Below are 19,742 nucleotides of genomic sequence, written 5' to 3' on the forward strand. Positions count from 1 at the left end.
TTCTCCGCTCCGGGGAAGCACCGGACGACGAAGGGTATTCTGTCGGTTGTGTCCCATGTTTGTCCCCCGAGGAGGCCGGCCCGGCCCTTCGCTGTGGCGCGTCGGAACCGCCGATCGACGAGTCTGGAACAGACCTCTTCATTCACCTGAGGAAGGAGCAGCGCTCCAAAAGCTAGTGACATCGAAACAAACCTGTTGGACTTTAACCTGGTGTTGTAAGACTTCGTACTGTTCTCACCCCAGTCCAACGCTGGCATCTCCACATCATGGTTTTAAGATGACACAGGAGCATGTAGTTAGCAAAAGTGTTTTACCAGCAAGGCCAGATGCAGTTTTTGTTTCCTATCATTTTGTAATCACGATTAATAATGGAAACCGACTCCATCACCATATTAATCAATCAAAAGATAATAAGAATAGAAAATGCTAGAAACACAGTAGGCTATTCAGCACTTCTGGAGAGAACAGATACTTTTAAATTTTGGATGCAGCCTCTTCCCTCTTCTTCTAACATGTATGAAATGATTGAGGGGTGGGAGGGAGCCAGTGTTGTTTTCACAGAAACATTGCAGGGAGGCTGTACCTTTTTAATTTGGAAAATGTGAACAAGTAGCATTTTTGACATATTCAGTTCTTCAGGGCATCTTGTACAGTCCACACTGTTGACAGATGATGACAAATGTAATGCAGCAAATCGGACTGTTCAATTACTTTGCTGTTCACACAATCTGAAACCATAAAAAAATATCCAAAGTGTTAGTTTATTATGTACTTAATAGCCTTTATTGTCACAAGTAGGCTTACATTAACACTGCAATGAAGTTACTGTGAAAAGCCCCGAGTCGCCACATTCCTGCGCCTGCTCGGGTTCACAGGGAGAATCCGGAATGTCCAAAATGACAATGTGCAAAGTATGCTGGCCTTCATTGTGAGAGGATTTGGCGGGCAGGGATGTCTTGCTGCAATAATAACACTGCCTTGGTGAGGCCACACCTGGAATATTATGTGCAGTTTTGGTCTCCTTATTTGAGGAAGGATGTTCTTGCTCGAGAGGGAGTGCCGTGATTCCTGGGATGGCAGGACTGACATATGAAGAGAGATTGAATTGGTTAGGATTGTATTCGCTGGAGTTCAAATGAATGAAGGGGAATCTCATAGAAACCTATAAAATACTAACCGGACTAGACAGGATAGATGCAGAAAGGATGTTCCCAATGGTCGGGGTGTCCAGAACCAAGGGTCACAGACAGGATACGGGGTAGACCATTTTAGACAGGAGAAGTTTCTTCACCCAGAGAGTGGTGAGCCTGTGGAATTTGTTACCACTGGAAGTAGTTGAGGCCAAAACATTGTTTTCAAGAAACAGTTAGATATAGCACTTGAATGGGTGGCACGGTGGTTAGCACTGCTGCGTCACAGCGCCGAGGTCCCAGGTTTGATCCCAGCCCTGGGTCAATCCGTGTGGAGTTTGCACATTCTCCCTGTGTCTGCATGGGTCTCACCCCCACAACCCAAAGATGTGCAGGGTAGGGGGATTGGCCATGCTAAATTTCCTCTTAATTGGAAAAAGAAATGGATACTCTAAATTTATTTAAAAAAAGATATGGCACTTGGGGCGAAGAGGAATCAAAGGATATGGGGTGGGAGGGAATGGCAGGAGCGGATTACTGAGCTGTGTGATCAACCATGATCATAGTGAATGGTGGAGCAGTCTGAAGGGCTGAGTGGCCTCTTCCTGCTCCTATTCTATATGTTTCTTCCATTGTGCTTGAATGTACACCTCTTCTTTATGAAGGAGAAAATTCTTGTTCAGTTCTGAAGCATGTGCCAGAAATAATTATGATGATAAGAAAGGAAAACTTAAAAGTTGGTTACAGAAGCTTAAAAATATTTCTTGCGGATGTGATTGATTATATTTTCCATGGAGAAACTGTGTGCACCCTCCTTGATATAAAATGCGATGTTAAATCAAATTAGATCTTTTGAACACAAATGCACATGGTTCTGCAGACTTTCCGTGCTGTACTGTTTAATTGGACAATTACTTTGTAATTGCTACTGGATTTGTGCTGTTCATAAACTAGTCCCGAGATGCAGTGGATGTACATTTTTTTAAAAATGTTAATTGGAACTGGTGAGCCTGCAGAGATTTTGTGTGCATTAAAACCTTGCTTTGGAACTTTGTTTGCTATGGCTGTGCCTGGTACAGGAAATAGAATTATCCACACTCACTTTGTGCAGCCGTTTTTAAAAAAACAACTGGTTTTGAGTCTAGTAACCTCATGGCACAGATAGGAATTTTACTCGTCTGCTTTTTGTGACCCGTTTAACTTCAGACAAAAGGTACGATTGTGAAATTTCCATCTTTGCAACCTAAATTCAGTTCTCAGCATTGACTGACATTTGAAATTGCTATTAAAGGGAGAGAGGGGAAAATATGTAAATATAAATGTTAAATGCTTTGTTCTACAGAGTATTAGTTCCTCACTTTTCAGAACCAAATAGTTTAGCCACCAATCTCTTGGTCCTGAAACTTGGCAGTTAAGTGGGCATTGGCAGATTAGAAATATGACACATCTCGACCAATTTTTTGCCTTTGCCAGAACACACATGAGAGCAAACTAGCGTAAGATGTTTTTGATTTCCTCCCTCCAGGAAAAGTATTTAATTTCCTAACTCCTGCTTCTTCGCACAGCACACAACAATGATAGTGCTTTAAGAACAGGGTTTTGCATCGTAGGCAATTTGCTTGCATCCTTCCACTCCTTCAGGTCATCTGAATGTACCATCTTTCATTAACTATTTGAAGGAAACTGACTGAAGAGTCTGGCTCCATAGTGCATGACACCACTAAGATTGAAAAAAGTAGGGGAGAAGACAAGCTAAATTCTGACTAGAGGATACTAGACATGTTTAAAATCCTGTAGATTAAGGAGGAAGAGTTTAATGTGCAGTGTTTAAACATCCCTCCGATGATAGTGCTACCATCTGTGGCCCCAAGCAGGATGTAGATAATAAAATAATTCTGTTAGAAATCTGTTTAAGTCAAACCCCAAACTTAAGAGAATTAGTTCCAGCTATACAATCAAGCAATTATTTAAGCGTATATGGTCAGGGTATTCCCTTCATGAATTGGCATATGGAGTTCAAAGGGCAAATTTGTATTTTCAGTGAACGGTATTGCATGCCAAGAGAACATTTGGAATACTGGATTCAGAAGATAGGTCATCAGTGTTTGTTACCTGATTTTCCAGCCAAAGTGGAAAATTGGGTTCAATGTACTATCCTCTAGTCGTGCTTTGTTTTCTGCATGCATCTACCGTCAACCAGTTAATTCGCAAATAAACATACTATTATGGGTGCTGCGCAAGGTTTTAACACAAAAACTGGGCACTCTATCATTACCACTTGTTAGATGTTGCTGGTGCAGAATGGCTGCTGTGTTTTGTTTTGGCATGGCTGCTCTGTTTCCCTGCTTAGGTCACTCCGCTCATTGTACGGAGTGTTTTGAAGCATTTGACAACTTGCCATTTATATAAATGTAAGTATTTTTTCAATTGTATCATAATTGGCTGTTTGGGCTAGTAAATGCAATCCTATCGAGTGGAGGCAGGGGAAGCAGGATATTTTGTATTATAATTTTGGGGTTGTGTTAACGTGTAGCTGTGACAAACGCTAGCATTATTGTTGTGAATGGAAGTTTCTGCTTGTACTTGTCAGTTCTCAACCCTCTGGTGAGCGTGCTGGTCTGCCTTTGTTTTCACAGTCATTCTTGGCTTGGTTCCAGTCCAGTGTTGATTTGCATTTTGATTTTTAATTGCAGTGCACACAGCTGCTGCATCCCATTGATATTCTGATTTATACTTTGCTGAAATGGACATGAATGGAGGAAGGGTGAAGAACTCCCACTCAAATCACCTCTCGTCCGGCCCTGGTCTTGACTATTCCCTCATTAAATGTGCATCCCTTAAATGACACCTGGTCCAGTCTCAGTGTGATCTAAATTCCTCCCAAGTTATTTATTATGGCTATGGTATATTTATACTCTTGCTCTGGACTCACTCACAAAGTCGAAACCGTTTCTCCATGTCTACTTGATTTGAACTTATCATAATTTTAAAGACCTCCATCAGAACTCTGCCTTCTCCATCATCCCTGATTGTTGCATCTTCACAATTCTATTAGCATGGTTGCAAACCTAGATTTTCTCCAGTGTTTCAATAACCTTTTTATACAATGGAGATAAAAGTAATCCAAGTATGGTCTAACCAAGTTTTTCGATGTTAGTATAACATTTCCTCCATGCATTTATATTCATTCTTCTGGAAATGAAACCTAGTACTTGTTTTGCATTTGTTGTATATAGAAACAGAAATATTTATGCCTTGGAAGGAGGCCATTTAGCCCATGTCATCATGTTTGTGTCAACTTTGAGGGGTGGGGGTGGGGGGGATGCTGTCCAGTCTAATCCCACCTTCCAGCTATTAGTCCACAGTGCCATCGGTTATAGAGTTTCAAATGCATAAACAAAGAGTTTTTGAAAATGCAATGAAGGTTTCTACCTCTACCATCCTTTCAGTTAGTATGAAGTCTTGCAATACCAGGTTAAAGTCCAACAGGTTTGTTTCGAATCCGTCCTCGGGTGAGGAAGGAGCTGTGCTCTGAAAGCTAGTGATTCGAAATAAACCTATTGGACTTTAACCTGGTGTTGTAAGACTTCTTACTGTGCTCACCCCTGTCCAACGCCGGCATCTACACATCATCCTTTCAGTTAGTAAGTTCCAGGCAGCCCCCCCCCCCCCCCCCCCAAAAAGAATCCTCTGTTTGGAAAAAAAACTGCTCCTCAACTCCCTTCTAATCAGTCTGCTGATGTCACCCCATGATTATTGACCTCTCTGCTGAGGAAAATAGGTCCTTCCTATTATTATCTCTTAGCCTCTAATAATAGCCATATCAACTTGTGTTGCTACTTTTAGTGATTTATGGATCTATATTCCCAAATCCACTTGTTCCTCTGCCACATTTAATTTCTTGCCATCCAAGGAATATGTGACCTCCTTTTTCCTCCTACCTACTTTACACTTCGCTATTTTGAATTTCTCTTGTCATTAATCTTCCTGTATAGTGGTGGTGCAGTGTTTAGCACTGCTTCCTCACGCCGCCGAGGGACCTGGGTTCGTTCGATCCTGGGTCACTGTCCATCTGGAGTTTGCACGTTCTCCCTGTGTCTGCGTGGGTCTCAGCCACACAACCCAAGATGTGCAGGATAGGTGGATTGGCCACTCTAAATTGCCCCTTAATTGGGGGAAAAAGAAGAATTGGGTACTTTAAATTATATGTTAGTACAATCCTTCCTCACTGCCACACTGAAGAATCGGCCTCAACCATGTCCTCTTAAGTCTCGAGAGTGGACTTGAATATACATGACTGCCTTCCTGGCTGAGTGGAGAATGCTACCATTGGATCAAGACTAAAGTTTTAAAACCGTTCCTAGACTATCTCGCGGAGCGTTCGAGGAAGGTCGGTCAGCAGCTGGAGGGGACTGCCTGGGAGGGTGGATGAGCAAGAGATAACATGAAGGGTTGGGGAAACTGGCACGTACGGGTGAGGGCCAGTGTACAAAGCTGTGTAAATATATCATTTTGCCATGTATATATCTTGCTCTGCACGATTTCTCTTTTTTTTTTTTGTTACGAGGGGTGGGGGGTTATTGTTTGTAAGGGAGAAAAATTGTGTTAAAAAACTTTAATAAATATATTTTTTTTAAAAAGACTAAAGTTTTAAAACCAGGGATGGGAAATGGGAGAGAGAGAGTGCATTATGGGTCAGTCTGAAGGAGAAAGGCAAACTTTTTCATTAAGACCCTTCATCAAGACTAATGAAGGGTCCGTCCCTCTTGAAGCATTAACCTATATGTTTTATTTTTATAAATTTAGACTACCCAATTCATTTTTTCCAATTTAGGGGCAATTTAGCGTGGCCAACCTACCTATCCTGCACATCTTTTGGGTTGTGAGGGCGAAACCCACGCAAACACTGGGAGAATGTGCAAACTCCACATGGACAGTGACCCAGAGCCGAGATCGAACCTAGGACCTCGGCGCCGTGAGGCAGCAATACTATCTACTGCGCCACCGTGCTGCCCCCACGTTAACCTATATGTTGATTGACCTCTGTGCATTTCCAATTTCACACCGAGGTCTTTTTATCCGATGAAATGCGCTGTCCCTAGTTTAATGTACATGGTTGCAGTAAACAAGGCTGTTTCATTCTGTTTCGATTTTTGCTTGTGACTGTCTCAGTGAATATTCCCTCTGAATTAAATACTGTTCCAAGTTGTGTAAACTGAGTTTTGCCTCAGTGTTAAGAGAAATGGCATGTCCGGTGTTAATATGGGGAGAGCATACCAAGAGACTTGAGCTTTGCCATCACAGTTTGAAGCAAGACAATAATTTGAAATGGACTATTATTTACAGAAATTACTTTTCCTATACTTTTCAGTGAAATTGACATTTGGTGGTGGAAATTGTTCCATCTGGGAAAGATTACAGGCAGTGCAGTTCTGCAGCTGACTTGGTATATGCAATGTCTGTCTTATTTGACTCCGAGCTGAACTTCAAACCTACTAGCCATTATTAATAAAGCTAGTTTTCCACCCCAGCAAAACTACCAACCTATTCCCTTTTTACATCCACATAACTGTTGAAAGTCATTCATGCCTTTGTCGACTCCATGATTAAATTCCCCCAAATCCCTTCACTGGTTTCCTAAGGTCTGTAATATAAATTCCAGCTCATTGAACTCCATTTTGTAGTATCCTGTACTATATCCTATGTGTCGTCTCCCCCCCCCCCCCCTTTTCGCTATTTAAAACCATTAATTACTATTCTTGATCATTCTTTTACTTCACAATTTACATTTTTAAATCTCAAATATCGTGACACCTGATCATTGCCAGGTGATTTTTCTCCTCTTTCCAACAACAAAAACAACTCGCATTTTTATATTGTGCCTTTAAAGTAAGACACTTCACCGGAGCACTTTCTGACATTGAACCACATGGAGATGCGAGATGAATAAAAGAGAGAGGTTTTAAGGAGCACCATAAAGGAGGAGAAAGAGCCGTAGAGACGCAGAGTGGGTCAGGGAGAAAATTACAGGGCGCTGGGCCGAGAGATCTGAAGGAATGGCAACCAATGGCAGAGTGATTAAAATCTGAGATGTACAGAATGCTAGAATTGAGGAGCACTAAGCTCCCAAAGGGTTGTCAGCTGCAAGAGGTTACAGTGATAGGGAAGGGACAGTCTATAGAGGGATTTGAAGATGATCAGAATTTTAAAAATGAAGCATTGCTGAACCAGGAGGCAATATAGATCAGCGAACATGGGGTAAATGGTACTTGGTGTGAGGCAGCAGTGTTTTGGATGCACTTGTTTTTTTTCTTCTTTTTAAATTTAGAGTACCCGATAAATTTTTTTCAATTAAGAGGCAATTTAGCGTGATTAATCCTTCACATCTTTGCGTTGTGGGGGCGAAACCCACGGGGAGAATGTGCAAACTCCACACGGACAGTGACCCAGAGCCGGGATCGAACCTGGGACCGTGGCGCCGTGAGGCAGCAGTGCTACTCACTGCGCCACTTTGCTGCCCCCTATTATATAATCTTTATTATTATTATTGTCATAAGTAGGCTTACATTAACACTAGTAAAAATCCCCTAGTCGCCACACTCCGGCACCTGTTCAGGTCCACTGAGCGAGCATTCAGAATGTCCAATTCAGCTAATAGGGTGCAAGATGGGAGGCTAGCGGGAGAGCATTGGAATAGTCAAGACTGGACTTAAGAAAGACATGGGAGGAGGGTTTTCGCAGCAAATGAGCTGAAGCAGGCATGTAGTCCGGTGACATTGGAAGTATGTGGTCTTGATGAATTAAGAGGAGCTGAGGGAAGTGGGTATTGCGGGTAAGGCTTGTTTGGAACCTGCTCAGCTGCTTATCCAGTGAGTAGCTTAGTCATGTAGAATAGATAGATTTGGGTCTGGATTCCTGGTCTTTGCCCAGTTAGTTGTACCAGATGCTTTGGTCTTTCATCTAGGTTTCTTAACAGAAGAAAAGCCTCGTAATATCAAACAGGTTAATAATCTATTGGAGATCAGATGCTTCAAAATTCAACATGAAAAAGTAGTATTTTAAGATCTTGGGTGAAATTCTCCCGAAACGGCGCGATGTCCGCCGACTGGCGCCTAAAACGGCGCCAATCAGACGGGTATCGCGCTGCCCCAAAGGTGCGGAATGCTCCGCATCTTTGGGGGCCGAGCCCCAACATTGAGGGGCTAGGCCGACGCCGGAGGAATTTCCGCCCCGCCAGCTGGCGGAAACGGCCTTTGTTGCCCCGCCAGCTGGTGCGGAAATGTCATCTCCGGGCGGCGCATGCGCGGGAGCGTCAGCGGGCGCTGACAGTTTCCCACGCATGCGCAGTGGAGGGAGTCTCTTCTGTCTCCGCCATGGTGGAGACCATGGCGGAGGCGGAAGGGAAAGAGTGCCCCCACGGCACAGGCCCGCCCGCGGATCGGTGGGCCCCGATCGCGGGCCAGGCCACCGTGGGGGGGCACCCCCCGGGGCCTATCGCCCCGCGCCCCCCCCCCCCCCCCCCAGGACCCCGGAGCCCGCCCACGCTGCCTTGTCCCGCCGTTCAAAAGGTGGTTTAATCCACGCCGGCGGGACAGGCAATTTATCGGCTGGACCTCGGCCCATCCGGGCCGGAGAATCCAGCGGAGGGGCCCGCCAACCGGCGCGGCCCGATTCCCGCCCCCGCCGAATATCCGGTGCCGGAGACTTCGGCAACCGGCGGGGGCGGGATTCATGCCAGCCCCCGGCGATTCTCCGACCTGGCGGGGGGTCGGAGAATGACGCCCCTTATCAGTAAAACCAATCTGCTGTGTCAAATTCTGAAAATTGTTTTTGGCTATGTGCAAGCTCAGACAGCTTGTGATCTATTCTAAAATGTTGACACATGGTAGGAACCAGACCTGCAACACAGGGATCCCCTTTTCTGAGCTTGTAAAACACGTTGGCTTCACAAAGTAATGCAAATCGCAACTCTTATTTTTAATACGGTAATTTAGCATTCTGTGAAACACTGATATTCAACTGATTTGCTTGCTTTCGTTTTTATTACAACGCTTGGCGACATTTCAAGATGATGATGGATGAAGAAAGTATATTCAATCTTGATTTGTTTATCCAGAGAGGTCCGAGCACCATGCCATTATAGTATCTAATTGTTTATTCAGTGATTCCAGGGTTTCTGCCTCCATTCTCTATCTAGAAGTTTATTCAATATGCTGATCACTGAAGAATTTCATGTTAGCTCTCTTAACAGTACCCTCTTCCAGCTAGACGTTGTGTCCCTTATTCTACATCTGCTGTTTGTATCTTTACCAATCTTGAGTAACTCTTCTTTCACACACCTTTTTCTATTGAAAAGCTCAGGTTTTTGAATATAAAAGATTAAAGGGTAATTTAATTGAAATGTTTGAGGTGATTAAACAATTTAATAACGTAGATAGAGCGAACCCATTTCTGCCATCAGGGGAATGCAGAACAAGGGGCTATAAACATAAAATTAGAACTAAGCTGTTCAGGGGTGCTGTGAGGAAGCATTTCTTCACATAAAGGATAGTGGAAATCTTGAACTCTTTCCACCCCCAAATGCTGTTGAGGTCAAGGGTCAATGAGAATTTTCAAAATGCTGAGATTTTTGTAAGTTATCGATATTGAAGGGGTATAGAGCAAATGGGGAGAGTATTTTTTTAAAGTATGTTTTTTAAAGTTTTTACATAATAACATACCAGCAACAAAAGTAAGAGTGCAAATATTACAGGGTGGCACAGTGGTTAGCACTGCTATCTCACGGTGCCGAGGACCCGGATTCAAACCCGGCCTCGGGTCACTGTCCATGAGGAGTTTGCACATTCTCCCCGTGTCTGCATAGGTTTCACCCCCACAACCCAAAGAGTAGGTGGATTGGCCATGGTAAATTGCCCCTTAATTGGAAAAATTTCAAAAAGTACAAAAATGGCATGCAAATAAAAAAACATAATTGACTTAAATGCCTAAGACCCCGAACAGCTGATGGTGTCTAGTTGAAAGAAAGAAAGAAATCGTTGCCATTTCAGGTAGAACCTCTCCACTGAACCCCTGATTGTGAATTTAATTTTGTTGAACAACATTTAACCACCCAACTAGCCAAAGGCACTGGGCGGAACAGGGGACCTCTAACCAAGCAATGTTCATCTGTGAGGCAAATGCACCAACGTCCGCCTCTACCACAGAGTGAAAGGCCGGTGGCTTTTCTCAAATATGGCTGCCAGCGGACATGGGTTCAAATCCACACAGAGACTCTCTTGTATGGTGCTAAACCAGGAAGTCCAGAAGCTAGCAAGTTTGGGGCAGGACCAAAACATATTCATATGGTTAGCTGGGACAAGTGAGCAACAATCACATCTGTCCTCCATGTTTGGAAAAACCCCACTCATCCTTGTCTTCAAGTGTGTCCTATGTAGCACCTTGAACTGGATTAGGCTCAACCAGGCACATGAGGACATGGAGTTGACCCTGTATAGGGCCTCTCTCCAAGCCTCGCCAGTAAGTATAAGACCCAGCTCACATTTTGCACTGACCCCGTCCCCGCTTAGTAGGAAGAGATCAGATGAGAGAATGTGGCCATATATCTGAAATAGACCCCATGCCAGGCTGAGCTAAGGACAAACTACTCTTCAGCATGGAGGAAGGTGGAACCAAAAGAAAAGAAGGGAAAGCCGTGCGAGAGAAGCCACAAACTCGAAAGTAACGAAAAAGGCTAGAGTTGGTTAGCTGAAATTTTGTCAGCCAGCACTCTAAAGCTGGCAAGCCTCTAGGGCGAACGAAAGTGGGCAGCCAATTCAAGGGGAAGCAGTCTGAGTATAGAGTGTTTGTGTGAAAGCTGGCTGTACGGGCATTATATAGCCAGCAGATCCACAAGGCAAATTTATGGCTGAACCCCTGTCAAATGCTTTTTCAGAGTCAAGAGATATTATTATCTCTGATAGGTGCTGCGAGTGCTAAATAGTTTTGTCCCACTGAGACGAGGAAGGAATGGTAAGGTGAAGGAGCCTTGGCTGACGAGAGAAGTGAAGCTTCTAGTCAAGAGGAAGAAGGAAGCTTACGTAAGGTTGAGGAAGCAAGGATCTGGCACGGCTCTAGAGGGTTACAAGGTAGCCAGGAAGGAACTCAAAATGGACTTGGGAGAGCTAGAAGGGGGCATGAAATATCCCTGGCGGGAAGGATTAGGGAAAACCCCAAGGCGTTCTACACTTGTGTGAGAAATAAGAGGATGATCAGAGTGAGAGTAGGGCCGATGAGGAACAGTGGAGGGAACTTGTGCCTAGAGTCTGAGGAGATGGGGGATGCCCTAAATGAATATTTTGCTTCAGATTGCACGAGAGAGAGGGACCTTGTTGCTCATGAGAACAGTGTGAACCAGGTTAATAGACTCAAACAGGTTGATATTAAGAAGGAGGATGTGCTGGAAATTTTGAAAAACATCAGGATAGATAAGTCCCCTGGGCCTGACGGGGTATACCCAAAGTTACTACGGGAAGCGAGGGAGGAGATTACTGCACCGTTGGCGATGATCTTTTGCATCCTCACTCTCCACTGGAATAGTACCGGATGATTGGAGGGAGGCGAATGTTGTTCCCCTGTTCAAGAAAGGGAATAGGAAAATCCCTGGGAATTACAGACCAGTCAGTCTTGTGTCTGCGGTGAGCAAAATATTGGAAAGGATTCTGAGAGATCGGATTTATGATTATTTAGAAAAATATAGTTTGACTAAAGATAGCTTTGTGAGGGGAAGGTCATGCCTCACAAGCCTCATTGAATTCTTTGAGGATGTGACGAGACACATTGATGAAGGTCGGGCGGTGGATGTGGTGTATATGGATTTCAGTAAGGCATTTGATAAGATACCCCATGTTAGGCTCATTCAGAAAGTTAGGGGGCATGGGATAGAGGGAAATTTGGCTGTCGATACAGAATTGGCTGGCCGAAAGAAGACAGCGAGTGGTAGTGGATGGAAGTATTCCACCTGGAGGTCGGTGACCAGTGGTATCCCGCAGGGATCTATTCTGAGACCGTTGCTCTTTATGGTTTTTATAAATGACTTGGATGAGGAAGTGGAAGGGTGGGTTAGTAAGTTTGCCGGTGATACGAAGGTTGGTGAAGTTGTAGATAGTATCGAGGGCTGTTGCAGGTTACAACAGGACATTGACAGGAAGCAGAGCTGGGCTGATAAGTGACAGATGGAGTTCAACCTAGATAAATATGAAGTGATTCATTTTGGAAGGTCGAAATTGAATGCTGAATACAGGGTTAAAGGCAGGATTCTTGGAAGTGTGGAGGAACAGCGGAATCTTTGGGTCCACGTGCAACGATCCCTCAAAGTTGCCACCCAGGTTTTTTTTTAAAAATATGCTTTATTGAAATTTTTTTCCCAAACAACAAATTTTCCCCTCTTACAAAGCAAGCGCAACAATAACAATACAGAAATTTTTAACAATCCACAAGTAACAAAACCCCTTTATCTTTGACCTAAACTAAACTAAATCTCCCCCTCCCCCCCCCTTCCCCTGGGTTGCTGCTGCTGGTCATCTGTCTTCCCTCTAACGTTCCCCTAGGTAGTCGAGAAATGGCTGCCACCGCCTGGTGAACCCTTGAGCCGATCCTCTCAGGGCAAACTTTAACTGCTCCAGTTTAATGAACCCCGCCATATCATTTACCCAGGCCTCCAGTCCGGGGGGTTTCGCCTCCTTCCACATGAGTAGGATCCTGCGCCGGGCTACTAGGGACGCAAAGGCCACAACGTCGGCCTCTTTCGCCTCCTGCACTCCCGGCTCTTCCGCAACTCCAAATAGAGCTAACCCCCAGCCTGGTTTGACCCGGGCCTTCACAACCCGCGAAATCACTCCCGTCACTCCCTTCCAATACCCTTCCAGTGCCGGGCACGCCCAAAACATATGTGCGTGGTTTGCCGGGCTCCCGCCACACCTCCCACATTTGTCCTCCACTCCAAAGAACCTGCTCAATCTTGCTCCCGTTATGTGTGCTCTATGTAGCACCTTAAATTGAATCAGGCTAAGCCTGGCGCATGAGGAAGAGGAATTTACCCTGCTTAGGGCATCAGCCCACATACCCTCCTCTATCTCCTCCCCTAGCTCTTCTTCCCACTTTCCTTTTAGTTCGCCCACCGACTCCTCCCCCTCTTCCCTCATCTCTCGGTAAATCTCTGACACCTTGCCCTCTCCGACCCACACCCCTGAAAGCACCTTGTCCTGTATCCCCTGTGTCGGGAGCAACGGAAATTCCCTCACCTGTTGTCTAGTAAATGCCCTCACCTGCATATATCTCAAGAAATTTCCCCGGGGCAACTTATACTTTTCCTCCAGTGGTCCCAAGCTCGCAAAAGTCCCATCTATAAATAAATCTCCCACCCTCCTAATTCCCAACTGGTACCAACTCTGAAATCCTCCATCCATTCTTCCTGGGGCGAACCTATGGTTGTTCCTGATTGGGGACCCCACCAGGGCTCCCCGCACCCCTCTCTGTCGCCTCCACTGTCCCCAGATATTCAATGTTGCCGCCACCACCGGGTTTGTGGTAAACTTTTTAGGTGAGATCGGTAGCGGCGCCGTCACCAGCGCCTCTAAACTCGTCCCTTTACAGGACTTTCTCTCCAGTCTTTTCCACGCCGCTCCCTCACCCTCCATCATCCATTTACGTATCATTGCCACATTGGCGGCCCAATAGTAATCGCCCAAGTTCGGTAGTGCCAATCCTCCTCTGTCCCTACTACGCTGAAGGAACCCCCTCCTTACTCTCGGAACTTTCCCTGCCCACACGAAGCTCGTGATGCTCCTGTCTATTTTATTAAAAAAGGTCTTGGTGATTAGTATAGGGAGACATTGAAATACAAATAAGAACCTCGGGAGGACCATCATCTTAATTGCTTGCACCCTGCCCGCCAGCGACAGAGGCTGCATGTCCCACCTCTTGAAGTCCTCCTCCATTTGTTCTACCAGCCGTGTCAGATTAAGTCTGCAAGGTTCCCCAGCTCCTAGCGATCTGAATCCCCAGGTATCGGAAGTTTCTTTCCATTTTCCTTAGAGGCAAGCCTTCTATCTCTCTACTCTGGTCCCCTGGATGTATCACAAATAATTCACTCTTCCCCATGTTTAGCCTATACCCCGAGAAATCCCCGAACCCCCTCAAAATTTGCATAACCTCTATCATCCCCCCCCCCGCTGGGTCCGACACGTATAACAATAGGTCATCTGCGTATAACGAGACTCGGTGTTCTTCTCCCCCTCTAATCACCCCTCTCCATTTCCTGGAGTCTCTCAACGCCATGGGCAGAGGTTCAATTGCCAACGCGAACAACAATGGAGACAGCGGGCATCCCTGTCTTGTTCCCCTATATAGTCGGAAATACTCCGATCTATGTCGAGTTGCCACCCAGGTTGTTAGGATTGTTAAGAATGTCTGTTAGCTTTCATTAACAGGGGGATTGTGTTTAAGAGCTGCGAGGTTTTGCTGCAGCTTTATGAAACCCTGGTTAGACCACACTTGGAATATTGTGACCAGTTCTGGTCGCCTCATTATAAGAAGGATGTGGATGTTTTGGAGAGGGTGCAGAGGAGATTTACCAGGATGCTGCCTGGACTGGAGGGCATATCTTATGAAGAAAGGTTGAGGGAGCTAGGGCTTTTCTCACTGGAGCGAAGGAAGAGAGGTGATTTGATAGAGGTTTACAAGATGATGAGAGGCGTGGATAGCCAGAGACTTTTCCCCAGGGCGGAAATGGCTGTCACAAGGGGACATAATTTTAAGGTGATTGGAGGAAGGTACAGGGGAGATGTCAGAGGTAGGTTCTTTACACAGAAGTGGTGGGTGCGTGGAATGCACTACCAGCCGAGGTGGAGTCAGAGTCATTAGGGACATTTAAGCGACTCTTGGACAGGCACATGGACAACAGTAAATTGAAGGGGTGTAGGTTAGGTTGATCTTAGATTAGGATAAATGGTCGGCACAACATCATGGGCCGTAGGGCCTGTACTGTGCTGTACTGTTCTATGTTCTATGATTTGGGTGCAGGTGGAGGGGGGAAGAATAACGTTTAAAAGGCGACATGTATTGGTTGACAATTGACGGCCCTTTACAATTATACTTTGGAGGCAAGGCTCCAACCGGAGATCCAGAACCATGGCGAGCAGCTTAACATCCACGTTTAAAAGTGAGATGGGTTGGTATGAAGCACACCCGACCGGTTCTTTGCCCCCCTTAAAGAGCAAGGAAATAGAGCCTTAAGTAAGAGAAGGAGTCATTAAACATTTCTAATAACCGAGATGTGAGATGTTCTGAGAATGCCTTGTAAAACTTGACTGGGAAGCCATCAGGGCCCAGGGCCTTGCCTGACTGCATCATTTACGAGCAACATCTTGATTTAAGAATTCTCGTCTTGTTTTCCAATCCCTCCATGGCCTTGTCCCCCCTTCATTTTTCTCTAATCTTCCCGACCCCTACATCCTCCCAAGATATGTGATCCTTTAATTCTGACCCCTTGAGCATCCCAATTTTAATCAAACTGCCTTTGTCGGCTGTGTCTTCAGTTGCTTAGGCTCCAAGCTCTGGGATACCATCCCTAGATCTCCTCTCTATCTCTCTTTCTTTTCTTAAGACACTCCTTAAAACCCACTTCTTTGACCAAGCTTTCAGCCAGTTGATCTGATATTTCCTATGTGGCTTGGTGTCTTAGTTAAAAATGCTCTTATGTTTTATTATATTAAAGGTGGTGCGTATAAATCTAAGGCATTATTATTCTAAATCATCAACTGTAATCCTGAGACTGTGTCCCTGCTCCACCGTTTCCCCGCCAGTGTCTCTGTCGTCAAGCCCCATCAGAATTGTGTACCTTTCAATGCGATCACCTCTCGTTCTTCTGCACTCCAGGGTACAGGCCCAATTTACACAACCTTGTCAAAAGACAACACTCTCATCCTAGGAGCTAATCTAATCAACCTTCACTGTTCTGCCTCCATTGTAAGTTTATTCTGCCTTGGATATAGAGACCAGAGCTACATATATACCACTCTGGGTGTGGCCTTGCCAGAGCACTATGCAATTCCAATTGAAATCATACCATTAGTTACTGGAAATAATCCTGTCCATTGCACTATTCTGAATTTTATTCTCATTTGTTTTGACAGAATCACAGGGGGGTGGTGAATTTCAAAAATGGCTGGAAGTGAAAAATCACATGAACTGCAGTACCACCGCCCAAGGATGCAGAAAGAACAACAGAATGGTAATGCCACAGGTGAGCATTGTCCCCGGAAGTTGCAGTTAAGCAATTATTATTTTTTCTGTTTTTAAAACACCCTGTAATTTTCACTGCTGAAATCAAACTGACCCAAACCATTTACTTCAACTTCCTTAACTAAAATGATTTTCCCTTTGTAATGACCTCCAATTGGCATTATTGGTTGGCCAATTGGAGTATGAGCTCCCTCAATGATAGCTCATTGAGGGGGCCCATATAAGCACCTGTGTAGGCTTTGTGAGGCAGTCTTAAGTTGACTGGAATGCTAGCAGCACTGTTTGGAGCTGCTCTTGTATATAAAGTTATATGGAGAGAATGTGTTACTTTTTCCAGGCCAATGAGATAAGGGAGGACGGAAGGAAACTGGTTATACTGCTGTCGGCGTGCGGACCCTCAGCCTTCGCCATTATCCGTAGTCTAACTTATCCCGATACGCCGGACACGATACCGTTCCAAGAATTAACAAAATTGGTGGAAGAGCACTATGACCCAAAACCACCCCTCATTTTGCGTAGGTACAGATTCTACACAACGAAGCGGGAAGACCGAGAGTCAGTCACGAATTTCTTGACCCGCCTGAGAAGGCTGGCGGAAAAATGTGAGTTCGGCCCAACGCTAAATGAAATGCTTCGGGACTGGTTAGTGTGTGGCATAAATGACCTCCAAATACAGAAGCGCCTGTTGGCGGAAACGCAGCTAGACTGAAGGCGGGCGTTACAGCTCGCACTGTCCCTAGAAAAGGCAGCAAGTGGAGCGCAGGAACTACAGGGCACGCCAATGGAGGTAGATACTTGGGAGAGGGACTACCACAATGGGTCCAGCTACCAGATAGCCGCCCTCCGAAAAAGCCTGAGGAACAGAGGGCCAAAGGAAAACCCCAGAACTGCCCCCAAGTCTGCTAGGACTAACTGGAGACAGAGGGAACTACCGGCTGAGGCTCCCCCAACAGAGAAGGACTGTTTCTGGCACCAGACAGAGTGGGGTAACAGCGACAGAAACCCTAGAAGGAGGTGGCAAAAGAGGAATAGCAGGTGGGGACGCAGGGAAGTACACAACCTAGATGCCCCATCCTCCTCCAAAGGGGAACAGTTATATAATATTGCGACAAAGAAAGTAGATGTCGAAATAGAAAGGTTACGGCACAACGGCATTATCAGACCAGTACAGTTCTCGGAATGGGCAGCGCCGGTGGTACCAATTTTGAAGCCAGACGGCTCGATACGTCTCTGGAGATTTCAAACAGACGGTAAACAAATACGCACTGCTGGACAAATACCCGATCCTGAAAATAGACTACCTATATGCCAAATTAGCAGGTGGGCTTTTGTTCACGAAACTAGACATGAGCCACGCCTACCTGCAGTTAAAACTGGACAAGGACTCCCAGAAGTTCGCTACGATCAACACCCTGAAGGGACTTTTTCGTTATACTAGGCTACCCTTCGGAGTGTCATCAGCCTGCGCTATATTCCAGCGTACGATGGAAAATATTCTGCAGGGCCTACCGCAGGTGGCGATGTATTTGGACGATGTCTTAATCACGGGTAGGACAAACGGGGAACACTTAAGGAACCTGGAGGAAGTGCTCGGGAGTTTCGCAAAGGCAGGCGTATGGCTGAAAAGAGAAAAATGTGTTTTTCTGGCCCCACAAGTGACGTACCTGGGATATCATATAGACGAGTCGGGCTTACACCCATTGGAAGACCGAGTAAGGGAAATAAAAGAAGCCCCAGCTCCCACCACGGTCCAGGAGCTACGATCATTTCTAGGATTGGTAACCTATTATGGCAAATTTATTGAAAATAGGGCGTCCATCCTAGAACGCCTCCACCAGCTACTAAAAAAGGGCCAAGAATGGAAAGGTCCGCCTGCCAAAACCGAGCATTTAGGGACATTAAGGAACAGCTGTCATCCGAAAATGTCCTAGAGCATTATGACCCAAGGAAGGAGTTGGTGGTCACGTATGACGCATCACCTTACGGGGTAGGAGCCGAGCCGTCTTAGCCCATAGAGGAAGGAATGGGGAAGAACGGCCAATAGCCTATGCTTCGAGGACTTTGGCGATGGCTGAGAGAAAGTACGCCGAAATCGAGAAGGAAGGACTGGCGGTGATATTTACAGTAAAAAAAATTTCACCAGTATCTACGGGCGGAAATTCACCATAGTGACGGACCATAAGCCGTTATTAGGGTTATTAAAAGAAGACCAGTCAATATCCCCGATTGCATCAGCTCGAATCCAACGCTGGGCGTTGCTACTGGCGGCGTATAGATACGTTCTGGAGCACAGACCGGGAACGCGAGTAGCAAATGCAGATGCTTTGAGCAGACTTCCCCTCCCAGACACCCCGCCGCTAATACCAAAAGTAGAGGAGACAGTAATGACTAAATTTTTTGGACACCCTACCAGTGGGCACACAACATATTCGGTTGTGGACGCAAAAAGACCCAGTTTTAGCCAAGATGAAGCATTTACTGCTAACAGGGGAACTGGAGAGACCAGTGGAGCCCCAGATGCACCCATACTGGAGCAGAAGGGACCAAATAACCGTAGAAGACTGTATCCTATTATGGGGAGCCCGGGTAATAGTCCCAGCTCGGGGCTGTCGGGCAATCTTAACCGAGTTACATCACGGACACCCAGGGGTGTCTAAAATGAAGATGCTAGCTCGAAGCTACGTTTGGTGGCCAGGATTGGACACAGACATAGCAGCCTTGGTATGTCGGTGCCAGGAGTGCCAACAGGGGCAAAGAGTGCCACCAGCTGCGCCATTGCACCCGTGGGAATGGCCAGGCAGACCGTGGACCCGCCTGCATATTGACCACGTCGGCCCTTTCATGGGCTCAATGTTTTTGGTGATAGTGGACGCCCACTCCAAATGGTTGGACGTCCTCTGGGTAAACACGAAGAAGGGAGAGAGAGAGAGATCTGAACTTGGCCCCTCACTTTATAGGGCCCAGGGGCTTCCTGCCTCTCGGGGCGGCCCTTGACCCTGAGTCCCAAGTGATTGGACTTGTTCCCAATCACTGGGTTTGATACGCTCCAATAATGGGCCGATTCCTCGATCGGGGGGTGGTCGTTCACCTGCCTTTGTTTCGGCCACTGCAGGCGCCGACGGGTCTGGCCCGGCATTCAATTGCTAATATGTTGTAATTGTTCCCGGGGATAGCCGATTAAACTGCAGATGTCTAGGTTGATGTGCTGCTAATAGTCTTGAGTATCGATATGGGCCGACTTCCCCAGAGCCGAATACGCTATTCTGTCTGCAGCTGTCCGTTTGTGTCCTGTTGGCTGCTTTCCCCATCCGCCTTTTCGGTTAGCCATTTTAA

General features: G+C 45.9%; 1 protein-coding gene across 4 annotated transcripts in view; it reads left to right on the plus strand.

Moving 5' to 3' along the window:
• The window catches only part of vmp1 (vacuole membrane protein 1), a 220,893-nt gene that overhangs the window by 18,945 nt on the left and 182,206 nt on the right, over nt 1-19,742 (plus strand). For all 4 annotated transcript variants that reach the window (XM_072469916.1, XM_072469917.1, XM_072469919.1 and 1 more), the window contains exon 2: nt 16,301-16,410. In XM_072469916.1, the coding sequence (XP_072326017.1) occupies nt 16,329-16,410 (82 nt within the window). In that variant the 5' untranslated portion in view covers nt 16,301-16,328. The remainder of the gene's footprint in view (nt 1-16,300; nt 16,411-19,742) is intronic.

This window comes from Scyliorhinus torazame, chromosome 12 (assembly GCF_047496885.1).
Source record: "Scyliorhinus torazame isolate Kashiwa2021f chromosome 12, sScyTor2.1, whole genome shotgun sequence".
Classification (NCBI taxonomy): domain Eukaryota; kingdom Metazoa; phylum Chordata; class Chondrichthyes; order Carcharhiniformes; family Scyliorhinidae; genus Scyliorhinus; species Scyliorhinus torazame.